At 46.7% G+C, this 27998-nt stretch overlaps 1 protein-coding gene across 2 annotated transcripts; it reads left to right on the top strand.

The window, feature by feature from the left end:
- Positions 1-4: 4 nt before the first annotated feature.
- LOC129383003 (uncharacterized) lies at positions 5-27959 on the top strand. 2 transcript variants are annotated; one of them, XM_055067193.2, is made up of 3 exons: positions 5-232; positions 9124-9353; positions 27522-27959. In XM_055067193.2, exons 1-3 carry the CDS (start codon positions 49-51, stop codon positions 27813-27815), a joined length of 708 nt encoding a protein of 235 aa, XP_054923168.1. In that variant the 5' UTR covers positions 5-48; the 3' UTR covers positions 27816-27959. The 2 variants fall into 2 exon arrangements, with proteins under 2 accessions (XP_054923168.1, XP_054923169.1); XM_055067194.1 differs by lacking the exons at positions 5-232; positions 9124-9353 and adding an exon at positions 20993-21207.
- Positions 27960-27998: the final 39 nt, after the last annotated feature.

The following is a 27998-nucleotide window of genomic DNA, read 5'->3' as shown; positions in this document are numbered from 1 at the left end:
AGACTTCGCCATGAAATCCGAGGACGGCGAGACCCAAGTACTCAGCCCATGGTCTTCCTCGCCACGGGGACCCGCGGCGGCTCCGTCTGCCACGACTTCGGCGTCGCAGTCTACGTGGCGTCGCTGGGTGCGGCTGCTCGCCTCGTTTCGGCCGCGCACCCACGAGCCCACCACTATGACGGTCACCATGCCGGCCACGGTGGCCGCCATCATGGACAACTCGTCCGTGCAGGTGAGCCCTTTATTGTTAGCAGAGGGTCTCATACCCCTGACACACGGGCAAAACTAAAGTCCTTTCCAGTAAACCCCTTTTGCTACTCTGTAGGATCCTTTGCAGAAAGGAGTTGCACCGATGACGCACGGCACCGCACTGAACTTCTTTAGGTAGTTCTTCAGATGAACGCCGCAAGAAAAATAGCGCTGGCTGTTAAAGCCACAGGAGAGAAAACATTCCTAAAAAGCTGCGTATTTAACTACACCTAGCTACTGTACAACCTAAATATATACTGTTTTCATTGTTGATGGCTAATAATGCTTATAGTCGTTTATTTTATTCGCGTTTTTGCGTTGTTAGCAGCCATTTAACTTGGTCCAGCAACTATGTGCAGCCGGTGTTTACTGTGCGTCACGGCTACAGTGGCTAGAATTCTGTATCACGGCTGTGCGTACTGTTTATTCTGGTGATGAACACGCTTCTGTCGTCCTTTTTCACGTCTTTGTCGTGAAAGCTCAAAACAGAATCTTTCCTTCCTCTGCATCTTCGATTCATGCGTAGCTTCTTGCTCAATCCCCACACGTAGACAAGAATTTTACTTTCTTCCATCTGTAATGAAGTTTACTTACACAAGCGGTAATAACTCTAACAGCAGCCTAGCAGCAGCGAACAGGACGAGGTCTGTCCTAATCACCGCACGGGTCGTCGTCATCGTCTCTGCGATGCAAGTGGAACCCCGAAGCGCGTCTCCTTCATTACATTGGCGCCGGGTCGAAAACGGAGCCATCCTGGCGACTCAGAGAGCAGACAAGGTGAGGGGCTCGTAATATGGCTTTAGGCAGTTAACATTCACTGTCTCGCGACCCCGACAACGAAGTTCCGGCGATTGGGTGACTGGCTCAACGATATAGTTCACAGGTAAGGTGGCCTCGATGATACGGTACAGACCGTGGCACCATGCAAGTAGTTTAGAAGGAAGGCTAGGGGCGTGATGTGGTATCCAAAGTCAAACAATCGGACCGGCAGGGAAGCTGGGTGTCACCTGATGACTGTCACATCGTGTTTTCTGATGCCCTGTATCTTAGCTAGTTTGCGAGTAAGCCAGCTGGCGTGGATCTTCAGCCTATCGGGCAACATCTGGAATTGTAGTGCACTTAGACGCGTTAGCTCGGCAGAATATGGTGCGTTGATAAAGGCGTATTTCGGGACACAATGACGAAAATAAGAACAGGTCTATGAAACTTCGCAGGACCTTGATAAGTGTGGGCTTTAGAAAATCGGCGACTGCGCTAAGCTTGTCGGGATCGGGAAGGATGCCGCCTTTCGAGACAACGTGAACCAAGAGAGTTAATTTTCGGGCAACGAAATGGCACTTCTTCAGGTTGAGCTGTAGGCCAGCTGAAGTGAGAGATGTTACGATGTCATGCCGATGGACGAGATGTGCCGCAAATTCCCCGAGAAAACAACTATGCCATCCAAGTAATATAAACAAGTGTTCCACTTGTGGTCGCGAAGGGTGGTATCAGTCATGCGCTACACCGCAGCGGGCGCATTGCATAGCACAAATGGCATAACGTTAAACTCGTACAGGCTATCTGGAGGGATGGAAGCTGTCTTTGGGCGGTCCGCCTCAGCCATGAGAGCCTGCCAATAGCCAGAACGGAAACCTAAAGATCAGAAGTGTTGTGGACCTTGCAGACAATCAAGAGCGTCGTTGGTCCAAGGCAGTGGGTAAACGCTTTTTCTTGTATATTTGTTAAGGCGGCGTTAACCAATACAAAATTGAATGGAGCCATCTTTCTTGAGCAGTAGAACGACAGGTAATGACCAAGGACTCTCAAAAGGTTGCATGACGCTGCTCTGCAGCATGCCGTCCACTTCTTCCGTGATAAGTCGGCGCTCCCCTGGTGAAACGCAATACGCACGCTATTGCAAGGGGCATGTGAACCAGTGTCAATGATATGAGAGGCACTTATCGTGCGACCCAAGGATGGTGGATGGCAGTCGAATGAAGATGCCAACTCGTTAAGGATGGTAATAAGTTGGGTGCGATGAGATTGCGTAAGGTGACATCACCGCAGTCGAAAACGGCTGAATGCGTTGTTGAGCCAGAATTTATGCCGTAAAGATGCAAACGGGTGATGCCATCGTGAACGTCAAGATTTTTAATACACGTGACAGCTTACACATATTATAAGGTCTCACCTCGCAGGATGGTCACTGGACACAGGTGCGGATTGGATATGGGTATCAAAGCGGATTCTGCCATAACAGTGATGATAGCGAACGGGAAAGATAAGAAGACATGGTGGAGTCTCGCATGGCAGTACACGATAATGTGACAAGCACAGACATCTCCAGAGGAAAAGCAGTATCAGAATCAACGAAGACTTTGCAAACACCGAGATCACCTCCATCCGCTGGTGAGTTGCATAACGTCGAAAGGGCCACTTGCGTGCGAGAACAATCGATGATTGCGCTATGACATGACGGGAAGTCTCACAGTGAAGCTGTTAGAAGCTCCATGGGTGTCTCTTGACGTGCGCAGCTTCGCCAAGCGGGGGGAGAGCGCGGAGAGAGAGTTGAAAATGCCATTGCGCAGCATAGCGACGCGGCGAGGGTGGGTGGAGCCTAGCGGGGGAGACGGAGCGTCGCGCACGCGAGCGAGGAACGCGGCGCGGATGGTGCCGGTGCCTCTCCGGTGCCGCGCGACGCAGGGGGGCCCGACGAGGGAGGAGGTGCATTCTTCCCCGGCGGCTGCTAGGATACCTCGATGTCCTCCTCTCCCGCCGCCGCGTAGAGTGGAGAGAACCGCCCCGTCTACTACAGCGTTCGCCACGCGAATCGCGGACGCCGTAGTAGGCGCCTTTGGCGGACCCCGTTGGACGCTCTGCCGGCGCTCGTGGGTCTTGTGTGCGGATTGGCACTGCTTTACTGACCTTCCCCCAGCTCCACTGGTCTCTGGTGTTTGCGATCGCAGATCCGCGCATGTTCTTTAGCCTGATTTTGTTACGCGATAGCACTAACTATCATCGCTGGACGAATTTAGCCAAGGGGATGTGCACGCTAACCACGGCAGGAGCGAGGAAAGAAAGGGTTGCCCTAAGCCGACTAACATACAGGGGCTAGCTGTGTCACGTTGGAAGTAATGCATTTTGATTAAATATGATCTGTAGGTGAATACTGCAGCACAAGACGATATAATTTTGTTTTGCAACTAATTTTGTCCGTGCTTCCATCAGACGTTCCAGACGGCATTTTACTGCAATGCCGCTAAAGCAGTGCACGCATTCACGTACCGCAGTGACCACATAGTTTCCTGTAATTGCGTCAAACTTCTTTCATTATACACTTAACTCGTTGAGCAGCAACAAAAACGGAATGTCTGTGACAAACGGAGTGGGCGACCGAGCACGCAGCATGCGCTGATCAGAGAAACAGACTATTAGAGCACAGGGACCGCGGCTGAATGCGAAATCCTGCAGTTCATTTCCAAAAAAGGGTCGACGAACTATGATGAGTGCGCCATGAAACCGAACAGCAAGGGCGAGAAACCAACGTTGAGCACGTGTACACACTGATAACTAGCAGACGACACCACGAGCAACCCACATTGAGCATGGTGACGATGACTACTCCGCTGATGTTGCAGGGAATAGTGTCCTGGTACACTTCGGACATGTTGGTCCGAGCAAACATGTAGACTGACATTTTGAAAACTCGAGCAGAGGAGGTCGGCAGTCAGCTTCAAGTCGCCTCCAAGTAGCGAGCGCGCGCGCGCGGTGCGGCAGCGGAGTCCTCCCATTGACGTCATACGCGAGAAGGCGCCACTCAAATATCTCTAGATTAGTACTTCTTCTCATCCCAAGTAACTCTGCGGAAGTACGTAAATAGTGCGAGGATAGTTTACTCTCAATCGTGACTCTTTCCAATTGCATTGTTCGGTGTGCAACGTTGTCATATATTTCGTATATTTCAAGTGAAAGTTGCAAAAGTGCTGATACGTCACTTGGCCTCTCCTGGGGTACGTCATGCCGCCGCGACGACGTCACAGCGTACTGTGCGCCGGTACACGTGCAGGGATCCTGATTGTCAAATCAAAGCCGCCGCCGGCTTTCTGCGTGGTGCAGTAGCACATTGTATGGGGTAGGTGGGCGCCACGTGAAGGCGCTTTTTTTTTTCTCCTTTTACGTGAACCTCCACAATTCTTTTGTTAGCCAGATTAGCTGTATTTTGTGTCGGAGAGCATCGATGTGTGGTAAACTGCGTGATGAAAATCTGGTGACGCTGGAATTTTTTCTTTGCTTGTGAACTTGAGCCACGTGGTGGTCTGTGATGGATTGCGCAATGAAGAATATTGCCTTTTCCATGACAGCGTACTACGTTTGTTGTGGTGAGGGAAAGTCTGCGACGAAAAACAATGGCGATGACGGCTCATCTTTGCGTAGGGAAGCGGACGTTGTGCGTGCGTGCGTGCGTTTGTGTGTGTGTGTGTGTGTGTGTGTGTGCATGTGTGTGTGTGTGTGCATGTGTGTGTGTGTGTGCGTGTTTGAGAGAGAGAGAGAAAAGAAAGAGACTGTCGACGCCTGTTGCGTGTAAGAGGCCACTCGTAGTCATCAGGCGCCGACAAAACTTCAGGACACGTAATTGTTGAACAGGCAAGAATGAATGAGACGCGATGATTAGAAAAAAAGATTTATTTCAGCATATTCTATCGACTGAAAGTTAAGACTACGAAAAAGCTCGTAGCATGTTCTGATCACTGCCGAAGCTCCGTGTATACCCTCCGCCACGGGGAATGCACAAAATACAAACAGCTGAAATTATCGCGTTTTAGCGCAGATCCGATGGGTCTTAAGTCAATACGAACTTTATTTTTTTCCCTTTGTTGTTGTACTTACCTCTACGGCGCGAAATTTATGCTGGGATGATGCACTAAACATACAAAAATTGGGTCTTTTAAAGTTGAAAGCAGCAAAGGGAGGCACCTGACACTCTGGAGGCATCAGCTAAGCGAAGGTGCTGCGCAGCGGATTGTGTGAGCTTTTGCTTTGTACGCTCACATGACCATGGCTAACAAATAAAATTAAATTTTAGTGTTTAGCATCCCTAAGTTGCACAGCGGTTTATGGCGGACACTGTAAGGAAAGGCTCCGGATGAATTTTGACCATGTGGGGTCTCTTACCATGCTCCGAAAGCCCGGTAACAAGTGTTTCTGCATTCATGCCTCGTCTGAATTCAGGCGCCGCCGTGATGGGTATGGCTCATTGTTTAGAAGTAGTTAATGCTGTAGCTCGTTTAACACTACAGTGTAAATGGGGCGCCAATTAGTACCTTCATGACAATACAATAAAACTTTTTGGCCGAAGGCCAGTCATTAAGCTCAGTATCACTTCGGCACAATCAAAATGTGCATCTTCTGTGATGAAATGTTCCCTGTCGAATAGTAATAACTTTTTGTGGCTGTTTGTTCTACCGAAGAGGCGCATCCTTACGAATTCACTGCATGCTAACTTAAGGGAACCGTGCACTCAACAACAACGCTACGTGGCTGTGCCGGTAAAGCCGGAACGATTATACTTTATAAGCACAGTTCACAGATGCCATTACTTCAAAAAATAGCAATATGACGAAATTACAATCTCGGCAGTGGATATACGATCTCTTGAGCAGCAAGAACATGACGCATAACGTTTTTTGTCAACCAGTGCCCACTTCGAAGGTGGGGCAGACGAGGAGGGGGGGGCATCCGTAGTGACGTCGCGCTGTTTTCGAACAGGCAGATGTCTATTCACACGTATTGTTTGCGTACTGTCGTGCTTTCACTGGGCGGCGTACTACGTTTTGTTCACGAGCGCGAGCTTTGAGTTGTGGCCGCTGGCTGATGAAAATGAATCCCTCCGCTTGCTTGACGATAAATAGGTTCAGATGTGCCATGATTTTTAAGGAAAACTTCAGGATATTATCCTGACTGGTAGCTAACCTCTGTCATCGAAAAGAAAAGTGCACAATCATTGCATTCTACTAGTGCTAACGTACGGGACAGAACCTTGGAGGTTAATAAAGAAGCTCGAAGGCAAGTTAACGACCACGCAAACAGCGATGGAACGAAAAATACCAGGCGTGTCGTTAAGAGACAGGAAGAGAGCGGTGGGGATGAGGGAGCGAACCGGGATAGCCGACATGCTTGTTCTCAGTAACAAAAAAGATGTGGAGCTGTGCAGGCCATGTAAGGGCAGACAGCCGGTGGACCACTGGAGTTGCAGAGTTGGTGCCAAGGGAAGGGAAGCGTAGTCAAATACCGCAGAAAATTAGGTGGTGTGAGGAAATTAAGAAAAACCGTGAGCCAGATGAATTACCAGCGAAGCTGTTCAGCGCTCGACACAGAGGTGACGCAGAATTTCGAACAAAGGTACCAACACATTTCCTCTCTTGATCGGTGGTCATCGCGACGATATATACGCACACTCATTTTCGTACCACCGCTGTTATTAAACGCGCAAGCATGTCCATGCCTACCCAAAGAGAAATTTCTCTCTCGCTTAAGACAATGGATTACTCATGCGCTCTTAAGCAATGGCTCATATTCCCTGAGCAAGCAAAAAAATATCTACCTGAAAGTCTACAGATTCCGAAAATGGTGTCTATTTATAACTAATCTACTGAAAATGCATATTCAAGTGATGAAATGCATAAGCTCTTGCATACAATGAAGCGATTTAGCATTAAATTCGAGAGCTTAGTTTTTGCACAGGCAGATTTGTTGACTGACACGAAAAATCCACGAAACGCTCAACATGAACTGCTTGTCTGTAAAATTTGCAGGTGCAAGTACGTAATCAGCTAGCACCAGACATCACTGATAATGAGAGGATATTAAAAATGTCGAGCGCCGTATAACGACTTGCAGCAGAGCGCAGACCGCCACCTTTGTAACGGCACGGAAAAACGAGACTGCTCGCTTCACAGCATAGCTGCAGGCATAGCCGCTGCTTGCAACCGTGTTCTGTGGTGTGCTCCCACTGCTGTTCGTTGCTATATGCTTAACAAGAGGTTCAGGGCAGAGTGGGCAAAAAGCTCGACATATTTTCTGTCTTTTTTGCAATAGACATAGAACACGGGCGAATAATTTGAAGACCGCATAAAACATTGGCCAAAGCTGCCGACGTTTTTAATCTCATTCCCTTGTGCCTGTTTGTGCACTTGTGATTACAGCAAATAGCACACAACAAACTAAAACTCGTAGCACATAGCAAACTTCTTAGCATTGAGTTTCATATCAGTATAACTAGAGGTAAAATCTGGCGCTGCGATCGTTCAACCATCATGGGAATGATGGGATGTACAGGCTACGGATTGGCATTCTGTTGACTGGCGAACGAATCTACAAGTATATTTTGGCAGTTTTGGTTTCGCTCCAAGCGCAATTGCTATAACCTGCAGTGGGACAGTGCAACGGAAAGCTCTCTGCCTTTGTTCTGTTGCTCGAGGTGGCGATAGCGTGCTGGCCCAGCGGCTGGGACGATGTCTGTGTGGCGGTGTGGTGTCGAAGCTCTGACGAGAAAGCGATGGCATCGTAAACGTTGACAGAATATGTTTTGACCGTTTGCACCTTGGTTTGTTATTTGTGTTAGGTTGGCGCTGTAGCGCTACGTCCTTTATGAAACTTCAGAACAGGAAAAAGAGGCGCTACTGATACAAGACATAGACAGTTGTACAATTGTCGCTTGACAATCAAATTTTATTGAGGGTTTCATTGTGAATTACGTGTCTAGGTGCTGATTGAAATGCGTGTTTTAGGACTTTAAGAACACAAACTTACTTGTGGTAGGAAAGGTTGCTACTTCCTGGCTGCAGTCTGGTGTCGCAAAATGGGCAAGTGCAACGCCATGCCGTAAAGCTTCGGAAGCCGTGCGTCAACGTAAAATAAAATGAAGTATACTCGTAGGAGGCCTCAAGCATCCCTGCTAGCAGTGCAGCAGATGTGCTTAAAAGTACTTGAAGACGTTCAGGAATGGTGACAGCCGACGTAGCCTTTCGAAAGAGCGAGAGAGTTCACAAATAAGTTCGTGTCGTCTGAGAGAAAAATCTCGCGTTCGCAGCGAGCAGGCGTCGTAGCAGACGACACTTGTAGCATTCCTCTCAAGGGCGCAACACTTTCTCACAATAAAAGATTTTTCTTCCCATAAACATTTGATGAGTATTTTTATATAAGTACATGCACGGTTGTTATTGCTGTTGTAAAAATAAATAAAAAATTATACTCTGGCACTAAATCGGGAACAGAATTGCACAAGAATGCATACCCTGGTGTGTCCTGGTGTAAACTATAGTAAAACGTGCTTCAATCTCAAAGTCATACAAAGTTTATGTACCGTGTTGCGCATCATATATGACTCTGCAGTGATAAAATTCAATTTTACGAGATAATATTTTAGTATAGCTTGGTTTACTGCGCCTTAATTAAACGCAGACGGTCTAAAGATCGAAGTCATTCCGAAGCCGAATCCGAAGCCTGTACTTACCATCATTTCCATGTAGGCTGAGGCACGCTCAGGAGAGCCCCCATAGGCACAAGTGTTAATTTCCCTCTACAGTAATTATTTAGGAACTCTATGCTCCATAGAAAATAGCAATGAATAAGGTTCCGAACTGCGTTTGTATCGCTGTTTGATTACCGATTACCTGTTGCATTTTGTATTGATGCGGAGTGTAGACGTTTCACATTCTTGTTGTGGACATTTCGTTCGAAAAGAAACAAACGCATTTGAATTGCAGTTTTCTTCACTGGAGTCTGCGTCTTCACACGAATGCGTGTGCGCGTGTGTCAGGGCAGTGTATTACGATGACGGTGATCATCAACTCAAAATTGATTCGCCGCCCGCCCTGTCATGCTGACGCAACGCAGCGCATCACGCTGATGCTGGGCTCCAGCCTCATGTGGACCATGCTGGCGGTGCTGGGCCGGCGCAGGCACTCGGTGGAGCACACGGCCCGCCTTCTCTTCTTCGTAAGCCTGGGCGCTTTCGTGGGCGTGCTCAGCTGCACGTTGCGTATGACGCGCCCCCACGGATCCATCGCCGTCAACGCTTCCGTGGTCGTGCGCGGCTTCACCACCGCCTTCGCGTTCGCTGCCAGGTACGCTTGTGCATTCATTCTTCTGAGCACGGTTTTGAAGAGGAAGTTATAGCTCGCCACCGAGGCCATTGCTGCCTTTCCGGAATTTGGTGAACGTAATGCGTAGAAACGCTTTATTGCACAACATAATGACTGACTTGGGTGAAATGTTCTCCATTGAGAGATAAAGTTAAATACTACTTATTGTGGCAAGTAACGTTTTCACTGAGGCCCCTTAATATTTGCAAGAATAGTCAGCCAATTTTAAGAAGTATGTGCACATACAGATATCAAATCCATAACTACACACTAAAAAAAAACTGAAATCGCAGTTTTCTAAATTGCATATATTATAGTTGCTTAACCGGAGAAAGTTCACAAAATATTTACAGCTTACGTCAATTAGTTACAATGTGTATGACAGTTCTTCACATATTACCTATGTTTACCCTCCCATTACTTTGTCCTCAATATCGTATTTCAAAGCGATGTATATTACAAAAGCTTTGTTCTCTTTAGATGCATTACGAGGTGCAGTCAACAGAAGTGCGATATTATATTTCATTGCTCAGTATGGAGTTGTGAAACTAAGTTTCGTTTTTCCGTGTATTGTGGTTTTCAACAACCTTTATTGAACAACTTTACGGCCTAATGTTACGGTCTAATGTTAAGGCCTAAATAACAATTCTGCTTTCAACAGTCACTACATTCCAACTTCTTTTTTCTTTTTATTACATAGAGCTTCATCGCTATAAGTGCAGCGGTTGCAGAGAAAGACAATTTATCCGTTCCCATGTATTTAGATAAAAGCCTTTGAGCTAAAGCTACGTCTTACAGCGTGGAGTTAGCTTTGGGCCAACTTTCGTTATGCCATAGAAATTTATAAAAAGCGTTCATTCAGCACTAAGTTAACACACTTGGATGATAACTCTTGTACGTCTATTCAACCGTAAGCATTTTAATATATCATTGCAAAAATCTCGTTATTGGCTTTGAAAAAAGACCACTTTTGTCGCTTTCCATTACTTTTCGCAAAATGTCTGGAGCTTGAAGTAAAACTCATTAGCGAAGTTCGTTGCAAGATGAATAATTTTTTGCAATCTGTAAAGGTGGTGATGACGCACAAGATTAGCCAACAGGAGGTGGTCTTCTTAACTGAGAAAATGATTTTTCATGCCTACGCACAGCAGCAACAATCCTAGCGCTTGTAGGCGTACTGAAATACACTGCTACCGGGATGTCGGCACCAGTGGAAGGATTCTAACCTCTGAAAAATGTAACAGTTTCGCCGTAAGGGCGAAGCAATGAACGCGATAGCAAATATGTTAGAATAATAAACGAAGTGGGAGGCCAGTAGCGCTGGTGGAAGGATACATTTAAGTAACCGTAGGCTGACTAAGTACTGTGAATTTAAGTAAACGTACGCTGACTAAGTAGTATGAATTTCAGTAAACGTAGGTTAACTAAGTAATGTGAATTTAAGTAAACGTAGCCTGTCTAAGTAATATAAATTTAAGTAAACGTAGGCTGACTAAATAATACGAATTTAAGTAAAGGTGGGCTGACTAAGCAGTATGCATTTAAGTAAACGTAGGCTGACTAAGTAAGATGAATTGAAGTAAACGTAGGCTGACTAAGTAGTATGAAGTTAAGTAATCGTAGGCTGACTAAGTAGTGTGAATTTAACCCTTTGAGGGTCGAATTATTTTGAAGAAAACTTTCCCGGGTGGTCAAATTATTTTATTGCGGATATTGAATGTACAAGATGTATAAAGTCGGGAATAAATAGTAAAAAAAATTAGGGAACAGTATTTTGGTGTCGGCATCACTCAGAACTGCAATATGTTCAATAGTATTTTAGAGTGTGGTACTCCTTGAAACACGAGTCTCCGCGCAGCCGCAGAGAGCGAGAATACCTCATGAGCGGCGGTGATAAACGAGCTAAGAGCCGTGCCAATCAAGATAGAAATCAACTTCCGCCGCCCCCGCGATAGCGTGCCGACAAAGATAAAAATCACGTTTCGCGCGCCTCCGTTGCGGCGGAACCGAAACCGCGAAAGCGCGTTGCCGCTGAGAGCGAGAATACCTCGCGAGCGGCGGTTATAAACAAGCTAAGAGCAGCGCCAATCAAGATAGAAATCAACTTCCACAGCATTTGCAAGAGAGTGCCGACAAAGAGAAAAATTACGTTTCGCGCGCCTCCGTTGCGATCACGCGGCGAAACCGAAACCGCGAAAGGGGTGTGGCCGCAGTCTGCGCGACGCGCTGAAGCTTGAAGTCAGTTCTGTTTATCTCCCCAAGAAGGTAGCACAAATTTCAAACGCTTCTTGTAAGACCTAAGAGGTGGCAGCACCTCCCAGTAAGCGTGCATCGTCATTATGGCGCGAAATTTCAAACGGAGGGTCGAAACCGTACCCGTACGGCAAAGACCTTGCGGGACAGAAAACCGCCGCCGTACATGTACGGCGAAAACCGTCAAAGGGTTAAGTAAACGTAGGCTGACTAAGTAGTATGAATTTAAGTAAACGAAGGCTGAATAAATAGTTTGATTCTAAGTAAACGTAGGCTAAGTAGTACGAATTTAAGTAAACGTAGGCTGGCTAAGTAATATAAATTTAAGTAAACGTAGGCTGAATAAGGAGTATGGATATAAGTAAACGTAGGCTGAATAACTAGTATGAATTTAAGTAAACGTAAGCTGACTAAGAGTAATGAATTTAAGTAAACGTAGGCTGACTAAGTACTATGAATTTAAGTAAACGTAGGCTGGCTAAGTAGTATGAATTTAAGTAAATGTTGGCTGACTAAGTAGTATGAATTTAAGTAAACGTAGGCTGACTAAGTAGTATGAATTTTAGTAAATGTGGGCTAAGTAAAAACGAGCTGTTGTGCTAGGGCTTCTCTGCTTGAATCCTGGTATCGGACAACTTCACGTATTTATTAATAAATGCCAAAGTCTTTCTTAACGATTTTACCACCACTTTTCCGTATCGTGTATGCTTCGAACCTCTGCTGGGCCGATCCCGGAGGCTGAGCACAGCCGCGCTAATAAAATGATGTAATTTTCAGGTTTCACTTCTGTTATTGTTTGCGCTTTTATTATTGAAGTATGAGAAGATAAAAGGCACTCGCTATCGGTGTTTTGTTTTATGGCATTTGTTTGTTAGGTGCCATTCTCAAAGTTCAGAGGAATAATTTTGGCGGGAATGTAAGTTACAGCATAGGCAACATTAGTGATAAAATGGTGGGGCAGTATAACCCGCATATACCGCAAGTTATGTAGCATGGCATCGCGTATGGCATGCATATAGCTAAATATATACGCAAGCTCATGGCAACAACAGTGGCAAACATTGGGTTGGAGTGTCCATATAATTGCTATGGCAATATCATAAAGATCAGGCGGGCTGGCTAATCGAAAACGACTTTCAGCAAAGAGTGCTTTAATGATGACGTTTATGCGAAAGATCACCTTGCTTTGATACACGAGACATCTCAACCACACCTTTCTAGAGTGGTCGAGCGGCCAGATAGGGACTGCGCCAGCGTCCGTAGCTGCTACCTCACTGTAGGGGCTTGTTTCCACATATGCTTTACGTATAGCCCATGGCTACAGCTTGCGGCACGACCATGCATGGCCTCATCGCGGCTTCGGCCTGTGCTTTTTTTTTTTTTCTAAAGGTGGTGGACAACTCTTCCCTTTGACCACTCCTGAAAAGTGTGATTCAGACAGTATGTACCGTTACTTAACAGAAAAATAAGTCCTGGATAAACAGGTGTTTTGCATTTAACTAATGACGAGATGTAGCGATGGCCACGGGCAACCCGCATTTTATCTGATGATTCCGTTCCGCAGCTCTTAACTCGTTCATGTCACCGTACTAAGATGTGTGGATAAACACTGCTACTTGTTTTGGTTTAAAGTGAACCACTTATCCTGATGCCTTTTAACACATAGGACAAAAACAGGAAGGGCCGAACAACCGCTAGCTCATTCCCATAAATATCCTGTAACATGTATGTTACATTTATTCAACGCTGCACGACCAACCTTACAGCACACAGAATAGTTCCAACTCTTGAAATGCTTTACTGCAGTTTATCGCGAAGCATGCAGGCGTATAGGCTGCATACTTATAGTGGCACGTCCCGTTGCATCAGCTCACATGTGCTGTGGTGCATCACGTGTTCTCACTGCTCTGTAACTGCAACGTGACCGCCGTCATGCAGGGGTCGAAAATCAACCCGTTCTCAACCCAACACTCGTGAATTCAAAACGCACTGGGAACAGGTATTGTTGACCCGGAGATTCATTTGCCTCTTTCCCCGCGATTCTCGTTATACACAGAATTTCGACCGACAAAGTAGTGGCAATGAGTGTACCTGTGTGCTACACAATTAAGAAATGAATTACGGTACAGGGTAATCATTTCTCAGTTTCATGGATTAAAAAAAATAGCTTGTTGCAGATAACATAATTCTAGTCCTTAAGCTGGATTATTCAGAGAGGCTCACATTACTGTCACGAGAAGTCAAAACACATATTCTACTAACTAGTAAAAGCTGTCATATTAACTTCTAAATAATTAGTTATGGCACACATTGTGCCATAAATAATTGCCAGATTGTAGCTGATGAGAATGCGAGGCGTATCAACTTGAAATTAAATTCCAGAACGACATCAGTTTGGGAGAAATGCGCCATCAAACTCTCTGTAAAATAGACTGTTGTTCAATTTACTTTTTTTAACACAACGCTCTCTTATGCACTGAAGTAAAAAATTAACTGGAAATCCCATTTATTTGGTCCCACACTTCGGTAAATAATGTCACAAAACTGCTGTCATCCTAGATATTCATTTGAAGTGGATGAATCTTGCGAGCTCACCGGCTACAATTCGTAAATAGCGACATTTGTCGTCGTGAAGTAATCAATTAAGAAGTAAATTAGTCAATTACTGTTAATTAGTAGTGTACGTGTTTTGATTTCTCGCGCCAGCAATGTCCGGCTCTTGGAATAATCCTGCTTGACAACAAGAAGTCAGCTTTCTGCCACGGGCGATTTTTAAAAATTCCGTAAAGCTTGAGTACGACTACCCCGCACAAATACTGAGCATATCATGGGCTCACAAGGGCCTCTAGAGAACGATGTCTTTGTTATCAAGCTAAGTGTCTATCTGAATGAAAAAGAACGCTCATGATGATCAGCAGCTCCTTTGATTTTCATAAATTTCCTACATTCGAGTTACACCATGCTTGGGCCATTGTGGTAGCTGCCACTGGGTATGTTTCCACTTCATGTCCGATTCCCTACTATTGTTACGCATGCCACTGTGACTGAAGGTGCATGAAATGCCTAACTGTATTTAGATACCAATGTTAATCCTTTCACTTCACTTGAAGTAGAGAAATAGAGAAATGTGCAGAATATAACCAACCCTTATATATAGCTTTCATTGATTACGAGAAAGCGTTTGATTCAGTCGAAACCTCAGCAGTCATGGAGGCATTACGGAATCAGGGTGTAGATGAGCCATATGTAAAAATACTGGAAGATATCTATAGCGGCTCCACAGCCACCGTAGTCCTCCACAAAGAAAGCAACAAAATCCCTATAAAGAAAGGCGTCAGACAGGGAGATACGATATCTCCAATGCTATTCACAGCATGTTTACAAGAGGTATTCAGAGGCCTGGAGTGGGAAGAATTGGGGATAAAAGTTGATGGAGAATACCTTAGCAACTTGCGATTCGCTGATGATATTGCCTTGCTTAGTAACTCAGGAGACCAATTGCAATGCATGCTCACTGACCTAGAGAGACAAAGCAGAAGGGTGGGTCTGAAAATTAATCTGCAGAAAACTAAAGTACTGTTTAACAGTCTCGGAAGAGAACAGCAGTTTACGATAGGTAGCGAAACACTGGAAGTGGTAAGGGAATACATCTACTTAGGGCAGGTAGTGACCACGGATCCGGATCATGAGACTGAAATAACCAGAAGAATAAGAATGGGTTGGGGTGCGTTTGGCAGGCATTCTCAAATCATGAACAGTAGGTTGCCACTATCCCTCAAAAGGAAAGTGTACAACAGCTGTGTGTTACCAGTACTCACATATGGGGCAGAAACCTGGAGGCTTACGAAAAGGGTTCTGCTGAAATTGAGAACGACGCAACGAGCTATGGAAAGAAGAATGATGGGTGTAACGTTAAGGGATAAGAAAAGAGCAGATTGGGTGAGGCAACAAACGCGGGTAAACGACATCTTAGTTGAAATCAAGAAAAAGAAATGGGCATGGGCCGGACATGTAATGAGGAGGGAAGATAACCGATGGTCACTAAGAGCTACGGACTGGATTCCAAGAGAAGGGAAGCGTAGCAGGGGGCGGCAGAAAGTTAGGTGGGCAGATGACATTAAGACGTTTGCAGGGACAACATGGCCACAATTAGTACATGACCGGGGCAGTTGGAGAAGTATGGGAGAGGCCTTTGCCCTGCAGTGGGCGTAACTAGGCTGATGATGATGATGATGATGATGATGATGTTAATCCTTTCCCCGCCTTTTCTCTTTCCCCGACGAGCATCACCCATTGCCTTCTTTCTCGTGGCCTCGATGCGTCGAAGTCTCACATTGCGCGTAGCGCTGATTTGGCGTTTGCTTTCCGCCACAGATTGGGAGCGGTGCGGTGCCTAAACACAAGCTTGGACCGTATTAGTGTGAGCGTGGTGGCCTCTGCAGTGCATAAATGTAAACATTGCATGAGATTACATGAGATCCCAATTACAAGTTGCATGCGATAAAAGCAATGCGCGCGTCGCATTTATTTAGCATATCATTTATTTACCGCCTCACTAAGGCTGAAGCTTCACATGCGTATTTCGACATGTGCATTGTAGCTTAATATTTTTTTTTTAAGAGGAATAATTTTCTTTGTGGTTGAAAACACAGCCTTCCAAGGATCTGTTCGCCATATGAAAAGCAGCTGTTTTCACTTAAACCCAATTGCTGCGTTCATTCTCGCAGGTTCATGTCCTTGATACATCTCCGCATCGTAGACTGACAAGCATGGCACCCGTTCTGGCAGGCCTACCCACCATGGCGGGGTCAAGGACACAGAGACCTGTATGGTTCGTCTTCTCGCTGGTGAGTAAGGCATGCTTGCGATGTTGGGCGTTAACTCCGGTTTTCCTACTTAAGCGCGCGCAAAACGTGTAAATCTTAGGGCCTTCATTACATTGTTGATTGACTTACAGAAGCTATGACTACTTACATAATGTATGTACACTTAAAGGTCGAGTGTATGGACTATCTAATAGTTCGCACATGGAGTGACTACGTGCTCATGTTTACCTTTGTGACAGCCGTCGTTCCTCTCGTCAATTTTGTTTGTTGTGTAGCAGTGTTATTGGGCAACCGCTGAACCGATTTCAATGGAACTTATTACATTTAAAAGGAAAGTAGTCAGCGGTCAGAGCATACATTCTATATTTTTCATTTATTATTTCCACATTTTGAGTGGAAGGTGAGCGGAAACAAATTTTAATTGCCATGCTTACCAACACGGCAAGCCTGTACGAAAACAGCCGTCCCAACTTCGTGAAATCCTCTATGAAAGCGTTTAAAGGTACGAATTCAATATATTCAGATTCCGTAACGTCATTGCTTTCTACATTACTTTTGAAAAAGTGACATTCACGAATTATTTTATAAAACTGACTGGTGGCAAAATTTGTCAATATTGTCCACTGTACACGTCACAGTAGACGCGGTTTAAAAAACTGAGACTTTAGGTTTTTATGTGCAGACACATGACTTTAAAGTTCACTTCCCGTCTTTTTATTTTATTCTTGTCATATTTTGTGAATGCTCTGAAGGACTAAACAAGAGTCTGCTCCTAAGAGTCGCAATTTCACGCTTGAATTATTTTAAGTTCACCATTCCAGGATGAGAACATCAGAGCAATTCTGCATTCTACATGTATATCAAGCACTGATAGGAAGCCTTCCTAACCGTTTAGGTTGCCATACACAAGATGGCCGATCTCACGACTACACCTCCATTCAAGCTGACCGCTGTGTGCAGACATCAAGGATGGAATGAGGAAAAAAATGCATAAACTCTACCAGAGTTGCCTAAGTATGCGTAAGCGTACCCCCAAGTGTTGCCGTTATGTTACATTCTACATGTTGGAGCACAGGCCCGTATGACAACCTGCGCAGCCAACAAACTGGTGACCCTTATCATAGCCCTTCATGGCGCCAAAAATTTTCGTACTCCATTATAATTGACAGGTGTTGTCCGCTCGAAAGATGCCACCGACACAAAAGAGTATGCGTACGCTTTCCTTTACCGCAATTAGCTACAAGAGGACTCATGCTAGGATTATTCGCTCCGTTCAAAAGGTGTATTTTCTTCGCAGCATCACGCTTGTTCGAACAGTCCACATGATTTTCGGATTAATTGTGGTACATGATTTTATTTGCCAGCTATTTTTGCTATGTCCTTGTATTAACATCAGACTCCGTATCATAGACGTCTTGTAGTCCGTCGTACGCATACCTTTGTCCACACCTTAAGCTCCAGGATCAGCAAAGCCAGGAGCCCAAACGCTGCGACACTTCAACTTAGTGCTTAATTGAAATATGAGTAAGATAATGAAAAAAATGAGGCTCACAGCAAGCAATACAACAACGGATTGCCCAACAGCAAAAAGATTTGATAATTAGCAATGTTTAGGCGTTTCTGCGTTTATTCGTCTGCATGGGGAAGTGTAGCCTCGAAAGCGTGTCGAAATATAATGATTCGTAGCGATATGACCCAGGAAAGTCCAAAGTAAAAAAAGATGATGAAAATGCTCAAAACACATCAATGAAAAACATCATGTTTTTCAGTGACGGACACCGCACTGCTACCCCATAAACTGTCATGAAGAGTGTGAAAAATCCGGCAATTGCGCAAATACAGCAACAGCTAGAGAACACCAGAGATTAAGCAGAACTTCGGCGCACACCCTTAATGTTGCTGGCTTCAGCAGCAGCGCACGCCAAATACACTTGTCCCCCGTTCGCTTTCGGCGCGAAGTCGTCGACGGGATACACAAGCCGGTTGGTCGTTCTGTGCACAAGCGAACACAGCAAAGATGTCAAAGTCCCGAGAAAGACAGAAAAAAAATATTTATCGACTGGCAATCACACGAAGATTGAAAGAAACACAAGATACACAAGAACACTAACACACATGCAGCTAATCTAGATCAATGATGAATACAAAAGAAATAGAACGAACAGTTAACAGTAAATATAGAGATTAACACTCCACAAAACGCACTTAACGGTGGTCAACTAAACAGAGTTCAAAAGAAAACAAATGATGGCATACGCATGGCCGGGCAGCAGCAGCATGTCTATCAAGCGTGGAGTCGACGGCAGAGTTTTCCCGAAGAACGCTGGCAAGCCGATCTCGTTTTACGGTGGATGCGACTGCTGGCCTGGGTTTCCAGGCAGTCTAGGTCTGACGTCTTCCCTCAAGCAGGTTGAGCTAACTTGAGGGGAACTACGGTGAGCTTGGATGCAGACGTTGGTTTGTCGTCTCCTACGTCAACTCTCGCAGTTAAGAGCGGCTAGCGGCCCCGGCAATACTCGACGGCACTAGCTCCTTGACGCTATTCAACATATTGTAGGCTCAGCTTCTAGACTGCTTACTTCAGTCTAAAACTTGCGATTAAATAACTTCTCCTTTCCTTAGTTCCCTGTGTCGGGGAACCGGAGATATTGGTGATGATCCAATAAAGTTCACCCAGTTGGATGCCGGCTCCTCCCAAGGTCTCGGCCACGCCCCATTTAATTAGGGGTAAGAGAACGGGTGATTCCCCGGGGCATTTAGAGGTCCCGCACTCGTACTGCACCACACACGCACACCTTTGACTCCGTGGCGGGCCCCTATTGTTCATTCACAAACACAGGAGAAACGACGGCGTCCGGCCATACGGCGCTGTCGGCACACATACACTGTCAGCACTGCGTGGACAAAGGATTGCACAGACACACCACATATTCCGGAGTATTTGCACCCCCGCCGTGTTAGTAAGCTTCTCAATGCGGGGCAGAGAATACACAGGGGTTCCTACAAAAACCTGTCGGGGCGTCAGGGTCGCTACGACGACAAAAAGATAAGAATCTCTAAACCTGCTTTCAACTTCTTTCGGCCCCAGTGGCCCGAGTGGCCGGCAATACGCTTCTTGATCGCCGCTCCCCATTTCCACGACCTTTTGGCACCCGTTGATCGGTGCTTCGCCGAATAGAATAATGCCGCACTATGACATACACTTATGCACTAAAACTACTCAATGCACTTTGATATGACAAATGAGAGCGCGCTACAAAGATGAAAGCACGCGCGATCCCCGGCTATCAATTGTGGCCTCTGGCCGATCAGCTGCAACAGCAGGTTCCACCGCTTAACGGCGTCAATTCAAGCGGCCCATACAAACATAATTATGTTCGTAAGACTGCTGCCCGCCTATCGCAGGAATTCCTTCTTACGTCGGCAACTGCGACGGCTGCTTAGTTTTGTCAATCGACTTACTGTTACTATTGGGGTAAGCATTGAAGTTCGCACCCGTGCTACCATCACATACGCGGTTCTTGTCGACTACAGCGCAAATTCCTTGCTACGGTGCGCATCGCAAGCTTTTTGATCTTACTAACGGCTTTAGCATTGCGAATACGCTTTTTTCGTAAGATTTTTCTAGCACCAAAACTTGCTGGCAAGATCGTTTGGTCAACTGGGCCACTTATTATGCCATATTTTTTTCTTATGATCTCCTATAGGATATAAGTACATTTAAGGACAAAATATCCAAGTAACTCATAAGGGCCGTTTATAGTCCGACGTAACGCCCGCGCGCGCGCACGCTACGTCACGTCGGCGAAAACGACCCCTCTATAGTCGGGCGCACCGGCGCAGCCAACGTAACCGGCAGCTTCCGACGCGCCCCGACGGGCCCGGCGCCGATATGACTCCTGAGCCATTCGCGCGTCGGAGTCGGCGGAACTCTCGCACCACAATGCATTGCGCGCGAAGAACAAGGCGCCAACACAAGTCCGCAGACGGCGTTTGCGGACGGCGCGCCACATGGCGAACGTTCTGCGCATGCTCCGAAGATAGCAGCCGACGGCGCGCGCGTTGAAGTATAGAAGAGATGGCGTCTCGGCTGGCGCAGTCGCAACCGACGCAGCGTGACTGACCGCGAACGAAGCTCACCCGCGGGCCGATAACGTCGGACTATAAACGTGCCTATAATCAGGCTGCGCTATAGAAGTCACATCATCAGGTATAAAGTGCTTCAAAAAGCGCGGCCACCGTTTCGATAGGGGGACCTATATCTAGTTCGTGAAGGATTATTATAAAAATGGCAGGGAGACATAGACACGGACAAGTAATAGGGGATTATCAGTTCTATTATCTGTTCTTTCTAATAGCGGGGACTCTTTTATGCATGACAATATTCAGCTCACGTTACGTGTACTTTGTTTATGCTTGTCTATTGCCGTACTTTCTGTTGTTCTGCTGCCGCACACACAGCAAATTACCACGCGCGGCTGAATAAGCTTGGCCACTCTTAACCCCTGCAGACGTGCCTGGTAACGGCCATGGGGCTACTGTTGTACCAGGACGAAGGGATGGGTTCGCAGAGACTGCAGAGCTTCGGGTGGGCCTTCCTGTCAGCCTGCTTGGTCGCTGGCCAAGAGTTTTTCGCGCACACCACGAAGGACATCCCCCAGGGGGTGCTGCTGCTCCACTCGTCCTTCACATCGCTCCTCTTCTCAACCCTGCTCGCCGGCAACGTACTCGAAAGCCCCAAGGCGCTGCTGACCAAGGTAACCGGGCCCTTGCGTCGACTACCACTCGTATCGCTTTCATTCGCTTGGAAGCTCTACCCACCCGCCGCTCTGGCTGAGCATACATGGCGTTCTGGCGAGGAACACGAGGTAGCGTGTGCAAATGTGGCATTAATGACGTCCGCATCCCAACGATTGCGTAATGCAACATGCAACTTCCTATGCTTTGCAGGTTAGAGGCTAACTGCAAAAAAACCTGTACTTCGAGTTACTGACTAGTAGAAATTATTTAACCAACCTTGACAAGGTTGTAGGGCTGGTAATTCAGCAATTTCCAGTCGCCCGCCTTTATGTATGATTTAGGTAGATGATCGTGCCCCCTCTTGCTTAGTGCATACGACGGAAATCTCTGACCACGAATTCTGAGCGGAAGAAGATATATACAAACGAAGCTTAAACCTTTCGTCGGCGTTATTTGTGCGTCATCAAACACATTAACAGAGTTTGTGTGTTGTGAGCGAGGCATAAGGTGGTTAGATCTTGCGTTACCAAACAGTGAACCGATCCCCGAGACTTATATATACCTACCCACTACTGGGAACTCGTCCAGCCTGTGGACTGCACAGAAATAAGTCCAATTCTAATCGTTTCCCATACTCTACCAATCACGATGCGCTGTTTGCGGTGTTAAAATACTGCTCGGCCCCACTAAACGCAGGGCTAATGAATGCAGCTGCGACGCACCGATAACTAAATGCAGCTACCGTAAAACGTTAAGCACTTTGAAGCTGTTATAATCATAAGGTGATGCGAGCAATCGGGGAAAGAAGCAATGGTGCCAGCGCTAAAATTCACAGATGGAATTCCTAAAATCAAAGACCTTATCGGGTATGGAATATAAGGAAAGGTCGGCGGTATCGGAGGCCCATGTGGGCACTGCAGGGTGATATAAATGAGGTCTCATTTGAACTCGGAAAAGTACAGAGCGAAATTAGGTTCAATGAAATAGATAGAATACACATGGTGCGCCTTCATTCGCACCACAAAGACCTTATCGGGGGTGGAATATAAGGAAAGGTCGGCGGTATCGGAGGCCCATGTGGGCACTGCAGGGTGATATAAATAAGGTCTCATTTGAACTCGGAGAAGTACAGAGCGAAATTAGGTTCAATGAAATAGATAGCATACACATTGTGCGCCTTCATTCGCACCACAAAGACCTTATCGGGGATGGAATATAAGGAAAGGTCGGTGGTATCGGAGGCCCATGTGGGCACTGCAGGGTGATATAAATAAGGTCTCATTTGAACTCGGAGAAGTACAGAGCGAAATTAGGTTCAATGAAATAGATAGAATACACATGGTGCGCCTTCATTCGCACCACAAATACCTTATCGGGGGTGGAATATAAGGAAAGGTCGACGGTATCGGAGGCCCATGTGGGCACTGCAAGGTGTTTTAAATAAGGTCTCATTTGAACTCGGAGAAGTACAGAGCGAAATTAGGTTCAATGAAATAGATAGAATACACATGGTGCGCCTTCATTCGCACCACAAAGACCTTATCGGGGGTGGAATATAAGGAAAGGTCGGCGGTATCGGAGGCCCATGTGGGCACTGCAGGGTTATATAAATAAGGTCTCATTTGAACTCGGAGAAGTGCAGAGCGAAATTAGGTTCAATGAAATAGATAGAATACACATCGTGCGCCTTCATTCGCACCACGAAGACCTTATCGGGGGTGGAATATAAGGAAAGGTCGGCGGTATCGGAGGCCCATGTGGGCACTGCAGGGTGATATAAATAATGTTTCATTTGAACTCGGAGAAGTACCTAGCGAAATTAGGTTCAATGAAATGGATAGAATACACATGGTGCGCCTTTATTCGCACCACAAGATTGTGCATGCAAATGGTGGCACAAGTGAAGAATGTTGGCAAACAAGCACAGGGTGATGAAAATCTGATAAAATCACGCAGTCAGCAAAATGAAAGTCAAACAGGCAAACAAGCACAGGGTAATGGAAACCTGATAAAATCACGCAGTCAGCGAAACGAAAGTCAGATAAACAGAGATGGTAACTAGGGTACAACGGATGCGAAGAAAGTACATGCAAATTTACAAATAAAACAAGTTTCGCCCGTTACACCTGCGCCGACTGCTCCCCCAGCGCGCAAATTCAAATTTCGATCATCGCCTCTTCTCTCATCGGTCCGACCACGCGATAGCTTCCATTGCAGCGCGTGTTATATCGGTGGTTGCGTTGCCACGATGCCAAGAATGGCCTCGTCATCCCGCAATTCGTACACGGTATTTTTGTGTTGTGAAGTGCCACAACAGCCTCTCAAACACGAGCCACTGAGTCAAGCTCGTCAAGCTGAACTACGTGTTTCAGGGGAAACTCAGAGACGGTTGAGGCAGACGCTGCGAGCCGTGCAACAGTAAAATCGAGCTCTTTTATGTTCGCATGCCTGCTTTTTATCCCTGTGGTGCGTTAAATTGAGTGGGCATGACATATACAGCGATAAACCTTAGTAAGGTTTCTACTTGCGGGCGCTCTCGCTCTATGCTGGCCGCTTTCAGGAAGAAGCCTGCTGCCGGTATTTGAGAAACATTGTCATGAATGTGTGCACAATATGGACATTTGGAAACGCTGTATGCAATAGCGTGTTCTGGCAGCGATTAAAAGGGCAAATCACAAGGACGTTCGCTGGGAATTCCACCCGCAGTCAGCAAGCCTCTGAGGCGGGCGTGCGTCGATCCGACAGTAGTACTACCTATCACAATTGGTAATTATGCACTGTTATCATTAAACACTTTAATTATTCTATTTTTAGAAGCCCTTGCGAGATGTTGCTCTAGCATTTGACGCTAACTGTCCCCAAAACAAAGATAATTTCTCTTTCTTTTAAATGTGGCCTTCATCTATGTGACGTTAAGTGTTTTCGAGATATGCGCAAGACTCCGACTACGAGCTGCGCAACGTTTGCTCTTTCTAAAACGCGGAATGGCGTCACAATCGTGAACAGAAATGTATGTGATGCACATTCCTTTTTAAAGTACTTTCGCACGGTGAAACGTGCGATCACTAGTCTATCAAGCCATTGAAATCAGTTGCACAAAACATGGCACGTATGTATTGAGGAAAACTAGCAGGAAAAAGGATATAATTTGTATACAAACGCTCCTACCGAAAACTGAATGGCACTCAGCGCCACAGAATTTCGTTAGCAGGCTTTTTTTACATCCTAAATAAATAAACAATACGTGCTTTTGTTTCGCATGTTTCTAAGCGCAGTGGCTTCTGCGCCTTTGAATTTATATCGGAAAGACAAACAGTAGACGTCTTTCATTCACACATCTTTAAGCACGCTGGCTTCTGTTGCATTGAACTGGCGCACCCCTAAAGCTCAATGTTTCAAAATGTCTTGCGGATCATGTGTGAAACATATTTGGCATTTGAAAAAGCGTTTTATGTCAACATCTTGTTTCACGCTCTAAATGACAGGTAACTCAGACTCTCACCTTTATTGGCATTCCGCCCCCTACCCCCTTCGCCCCCCAACATGAAGAAAATGTGTTCTGCGTGGGACAGCTTCTGGAGAATGGCACTGCCGTGCACATAATGCCGTTTCCAAACCAGTTGACACGCTGCCGTTACGAAAATGTGTTCCGCGTGTGTTACGTGTGTTAAAATGTGTTACGCGCGTTCCGTAAATAGAGAGGTTTAGCTTGTCCGGTATTCCGGTAAAACGCAGGCGAACCGTTGTGGCGTTGGGGCGGAGAGTAAACATGAGCGGTCTGCATGGCCACCTGGTGGCGCAGTGCTCAAACAGACATAAATAGCTAATATATCAGTAACCAAGTGTATTTTACTTTGTTGCGGGTGTAAATTTTTTGCAGCAAGACGATTGCGCCTGCGTTTTACCGGAATACCGGACAAGCTAAACCTTTCTAATGCTTCGTTGCGCGCCACCGGCACTCGCTCGCGCGAGCGTTCTCGTAAGGCTGCCCCAACCGGCTGTAAACACAAATAAAAAAAACTACGGAAAGCTAATTGATCTATTACAACGGATTAGAAGCCGTATTCCACAGTTAGGACGAAACATTTATCCATTCAATACTGAGCCTATATAAAGAACAGTTTGACACAACTATGGTGGGAATCCTAAATCTATTTCTAAGTGCCGACGCGGCAACTGGAACAAGTCTCTCTCGTCTCCACAGTGTTTTATCTGATGTCTGAAACAGAGCATAGAGAGAGAGCAGGGGCGCTGCCGTCCAACATACAGCACGAGGGCCATTAGCAACGACCGACAGAACATGTACACGCGCTGCCGTTCCACAACACCGCGAGTGCCACTAGCAACTTGAGAGAAAGCAGGCACCCTGCGGTTCAACATACAGTGCGGCGTCCACGAGCAATAACCACGAGCATCGAGAGACAGCACGCATGCCACCGTTCAACAACAGTGTGCGGGGCACGGGCAACTAGAGAGAGAGTAGGCGCGTTGCTGTTCAACATAGAGCGAGGGCCACGAGCAATGAGCCCGAGCAGCGAGACACCGCAGGTGCGCTGCTGTTCAACAGCGCGAGGGCCACGAGTAACTAAACAGACAGCAACGAGGGCGAACAACTAGAGACAGAGCAGGGACCCTGCTGTTTAACGTACAGCGCGAGCACCGCAAGCAACTTCAGGGAAAGCAGGCGCGCTGCGGGTCAGCATACAGCACAAGGGCCACTAGGAACAATCCGATGGAATGAGAGAGAATATGTGCCCTGCCGTTCAACTGCGCAAGCACCGCGAGCAACTAGACTGAAAGAGAAACATGGGACAACACAACGAACGCATTGCCGTTTATCATCGCGAACGCCTCGAGCAACTGTGGAGTGCAGGCGAGCTGCTGTTGAACATACACCGCGAGTGCCACGATCAACTAGAGGGAGAGAGCAGGTGCGCTGCCACCAAACATGCAGCACGAGGGTCACCATCAACTAGAGACAGCAGGTGCGCAACCGCTCAACATGGAACGCGATGGCCACGATCAATTAGAGAGAGCAGGCGCGCTACTGCTCAACATGCAAAGCCTGGGTCACGATCAGCTAGAGAACAAGAGCGTAGGTGCGCTAGCGCTCGGTATGCAACAGGAGGGACACGATCAACTAGAGAGAGACCAGTTGCGCCACCACTCATAATGCAACACAAGGGTCACGATCAATCAGAAAGAGAGCAGGTGCGCCAACGCGAAGTGAAGATATTAGTTTCATTGGCCGTGTAATGTGGTAAACATGGACATACTAACTAAATTAGCAAACATTGTATCGCGCGCGCACAAGCAAACATGAAAAGGTCTCACTAAATAACCGCGTAAACCCTGTCAAACAAAACGCTCCAGTGAGGAAACGCGACAGCTGCAGCGAGCGATTTAACCTTGGTGCTGCCGCTCGCATTACCGCAAACTATGCAGCGAAAACATAGTGCAGCCCGGACGCTGTACACCTCGCAGATGACATTCAAGGTACAGCGGACCCGCCGGGCGCGCGCGGTCCCCCGGGCCGCCCAGAGTAGAACTCGCTCCCACTCTCTACACAACCCGAACCCTTGCACGCGACAGAATGAGGCGTGCTTCCTCACCGCTTTCGCCCGCTGCGTGCGCGAGACTGAGGCGATCGCCGGCTCAACCTCGCGCGCTTTCACGCGCACATACAGCATACAGCATACGGCGCGCGGCGACGATTTTATCACCCTTGGACTTGATAATGAACCCCTCGGCGGCGCCGACGGTGACGGCAGAAACGCGCCTGGAGTATCCATATAATCGCTATCGCAATAAATCCAAGATCTTATAACTCACTACAACTAACACAATTGACGCATTGTAGCTGCAATTGTTTGTAAACTGAAATAAAATTGTCTCCGACGTCTAAATTCCAGATATGACTGTCGCATATTCATGGCTAAAGCTAGCCTGTGTTGCACCAGGCCAAAAACATTACTTCTTTTCATTCTAAGTTCGAAACGTACCGTGAAACATCGCCATGATTACTTTATGTGACCACCTGCGGTAAGACGCTTAGAATTCTACAGTCAAAAGTACAGTCGATGGCTTTTTTTCACCATGGATAGTTCGACAGTAGCTCAAATGTTGATAGTACTATCGACAGTTTTCCATTACTACTCTGGTCAAGGGCGTTTCTTAGTTCAATCTTGATCAGAATGCCGCCTCAGTGACTGCGATTAGGTCGGCAGTTCCTGTGCTTTGGCCACCAAGGTCATCAGCGCCAGCGAAAATTAAAATTTCAGGAGCCACGTTGTGGCATAGTGGACAACACTAATGCGATATGTGCTCCCAGGTCGACATGGGTGAGATGAGCATGGCCAGCCAGACGGCGTTCGCCTACGTCTTCTTCGTGTCCAAGGCGCGCGAGACGGACCAGGGACTGGCGAACATGTACAAGTACGCCATGGACGTGCTCATGGCGTGCGCTCTCACGTGGACGTTCCTGCCCGAGGATGTCGTGCCACGTTCCAGCTACGGAGCGGCCGTTTTCGTTCTTTGCGCCGTCGTGACGGCCGAGGTGCAGCGGCTGCACTACATGCCCCGACCAGCGCCAGGCGCCGGAGTCCGCATGCGCTTCTTCATGTGAAACCCGCAGCTTCACCCCGATTTCTCTCTGTATTTTCAAGCAATAATTATCAATGTCGTCTCGTCTTTTAGCCTGTGTTATCATTGTGAAGCGAATCTAATAATGAAATACGCGCATTTGGTAAAATAAACGCATGTGTGCCATTCGTTCAGAGCAAGATGACTGCCTCTAACCTCCTCCGGC

Source organism: Dermacentor andersoni, chromosome 3, assembly GCF_023375885.2.
Source record: "Dermacentor andersoni chromosome 3, qqDerAnde1_hic_scaffold, whole genome shotgun sequence".
In the NCBI taxonomy this organism is placed as follows: Eukaryota; Metazoa; Arthropoda; class Arachnida; order Ixodida; family Ixodidae; genus Dermacentor; species Dermacentor andersoni.
Note: the sequence above shows the minus strand (reverse complement) of the source record. Positions and strands in the feature narration are given on the sequence as shown.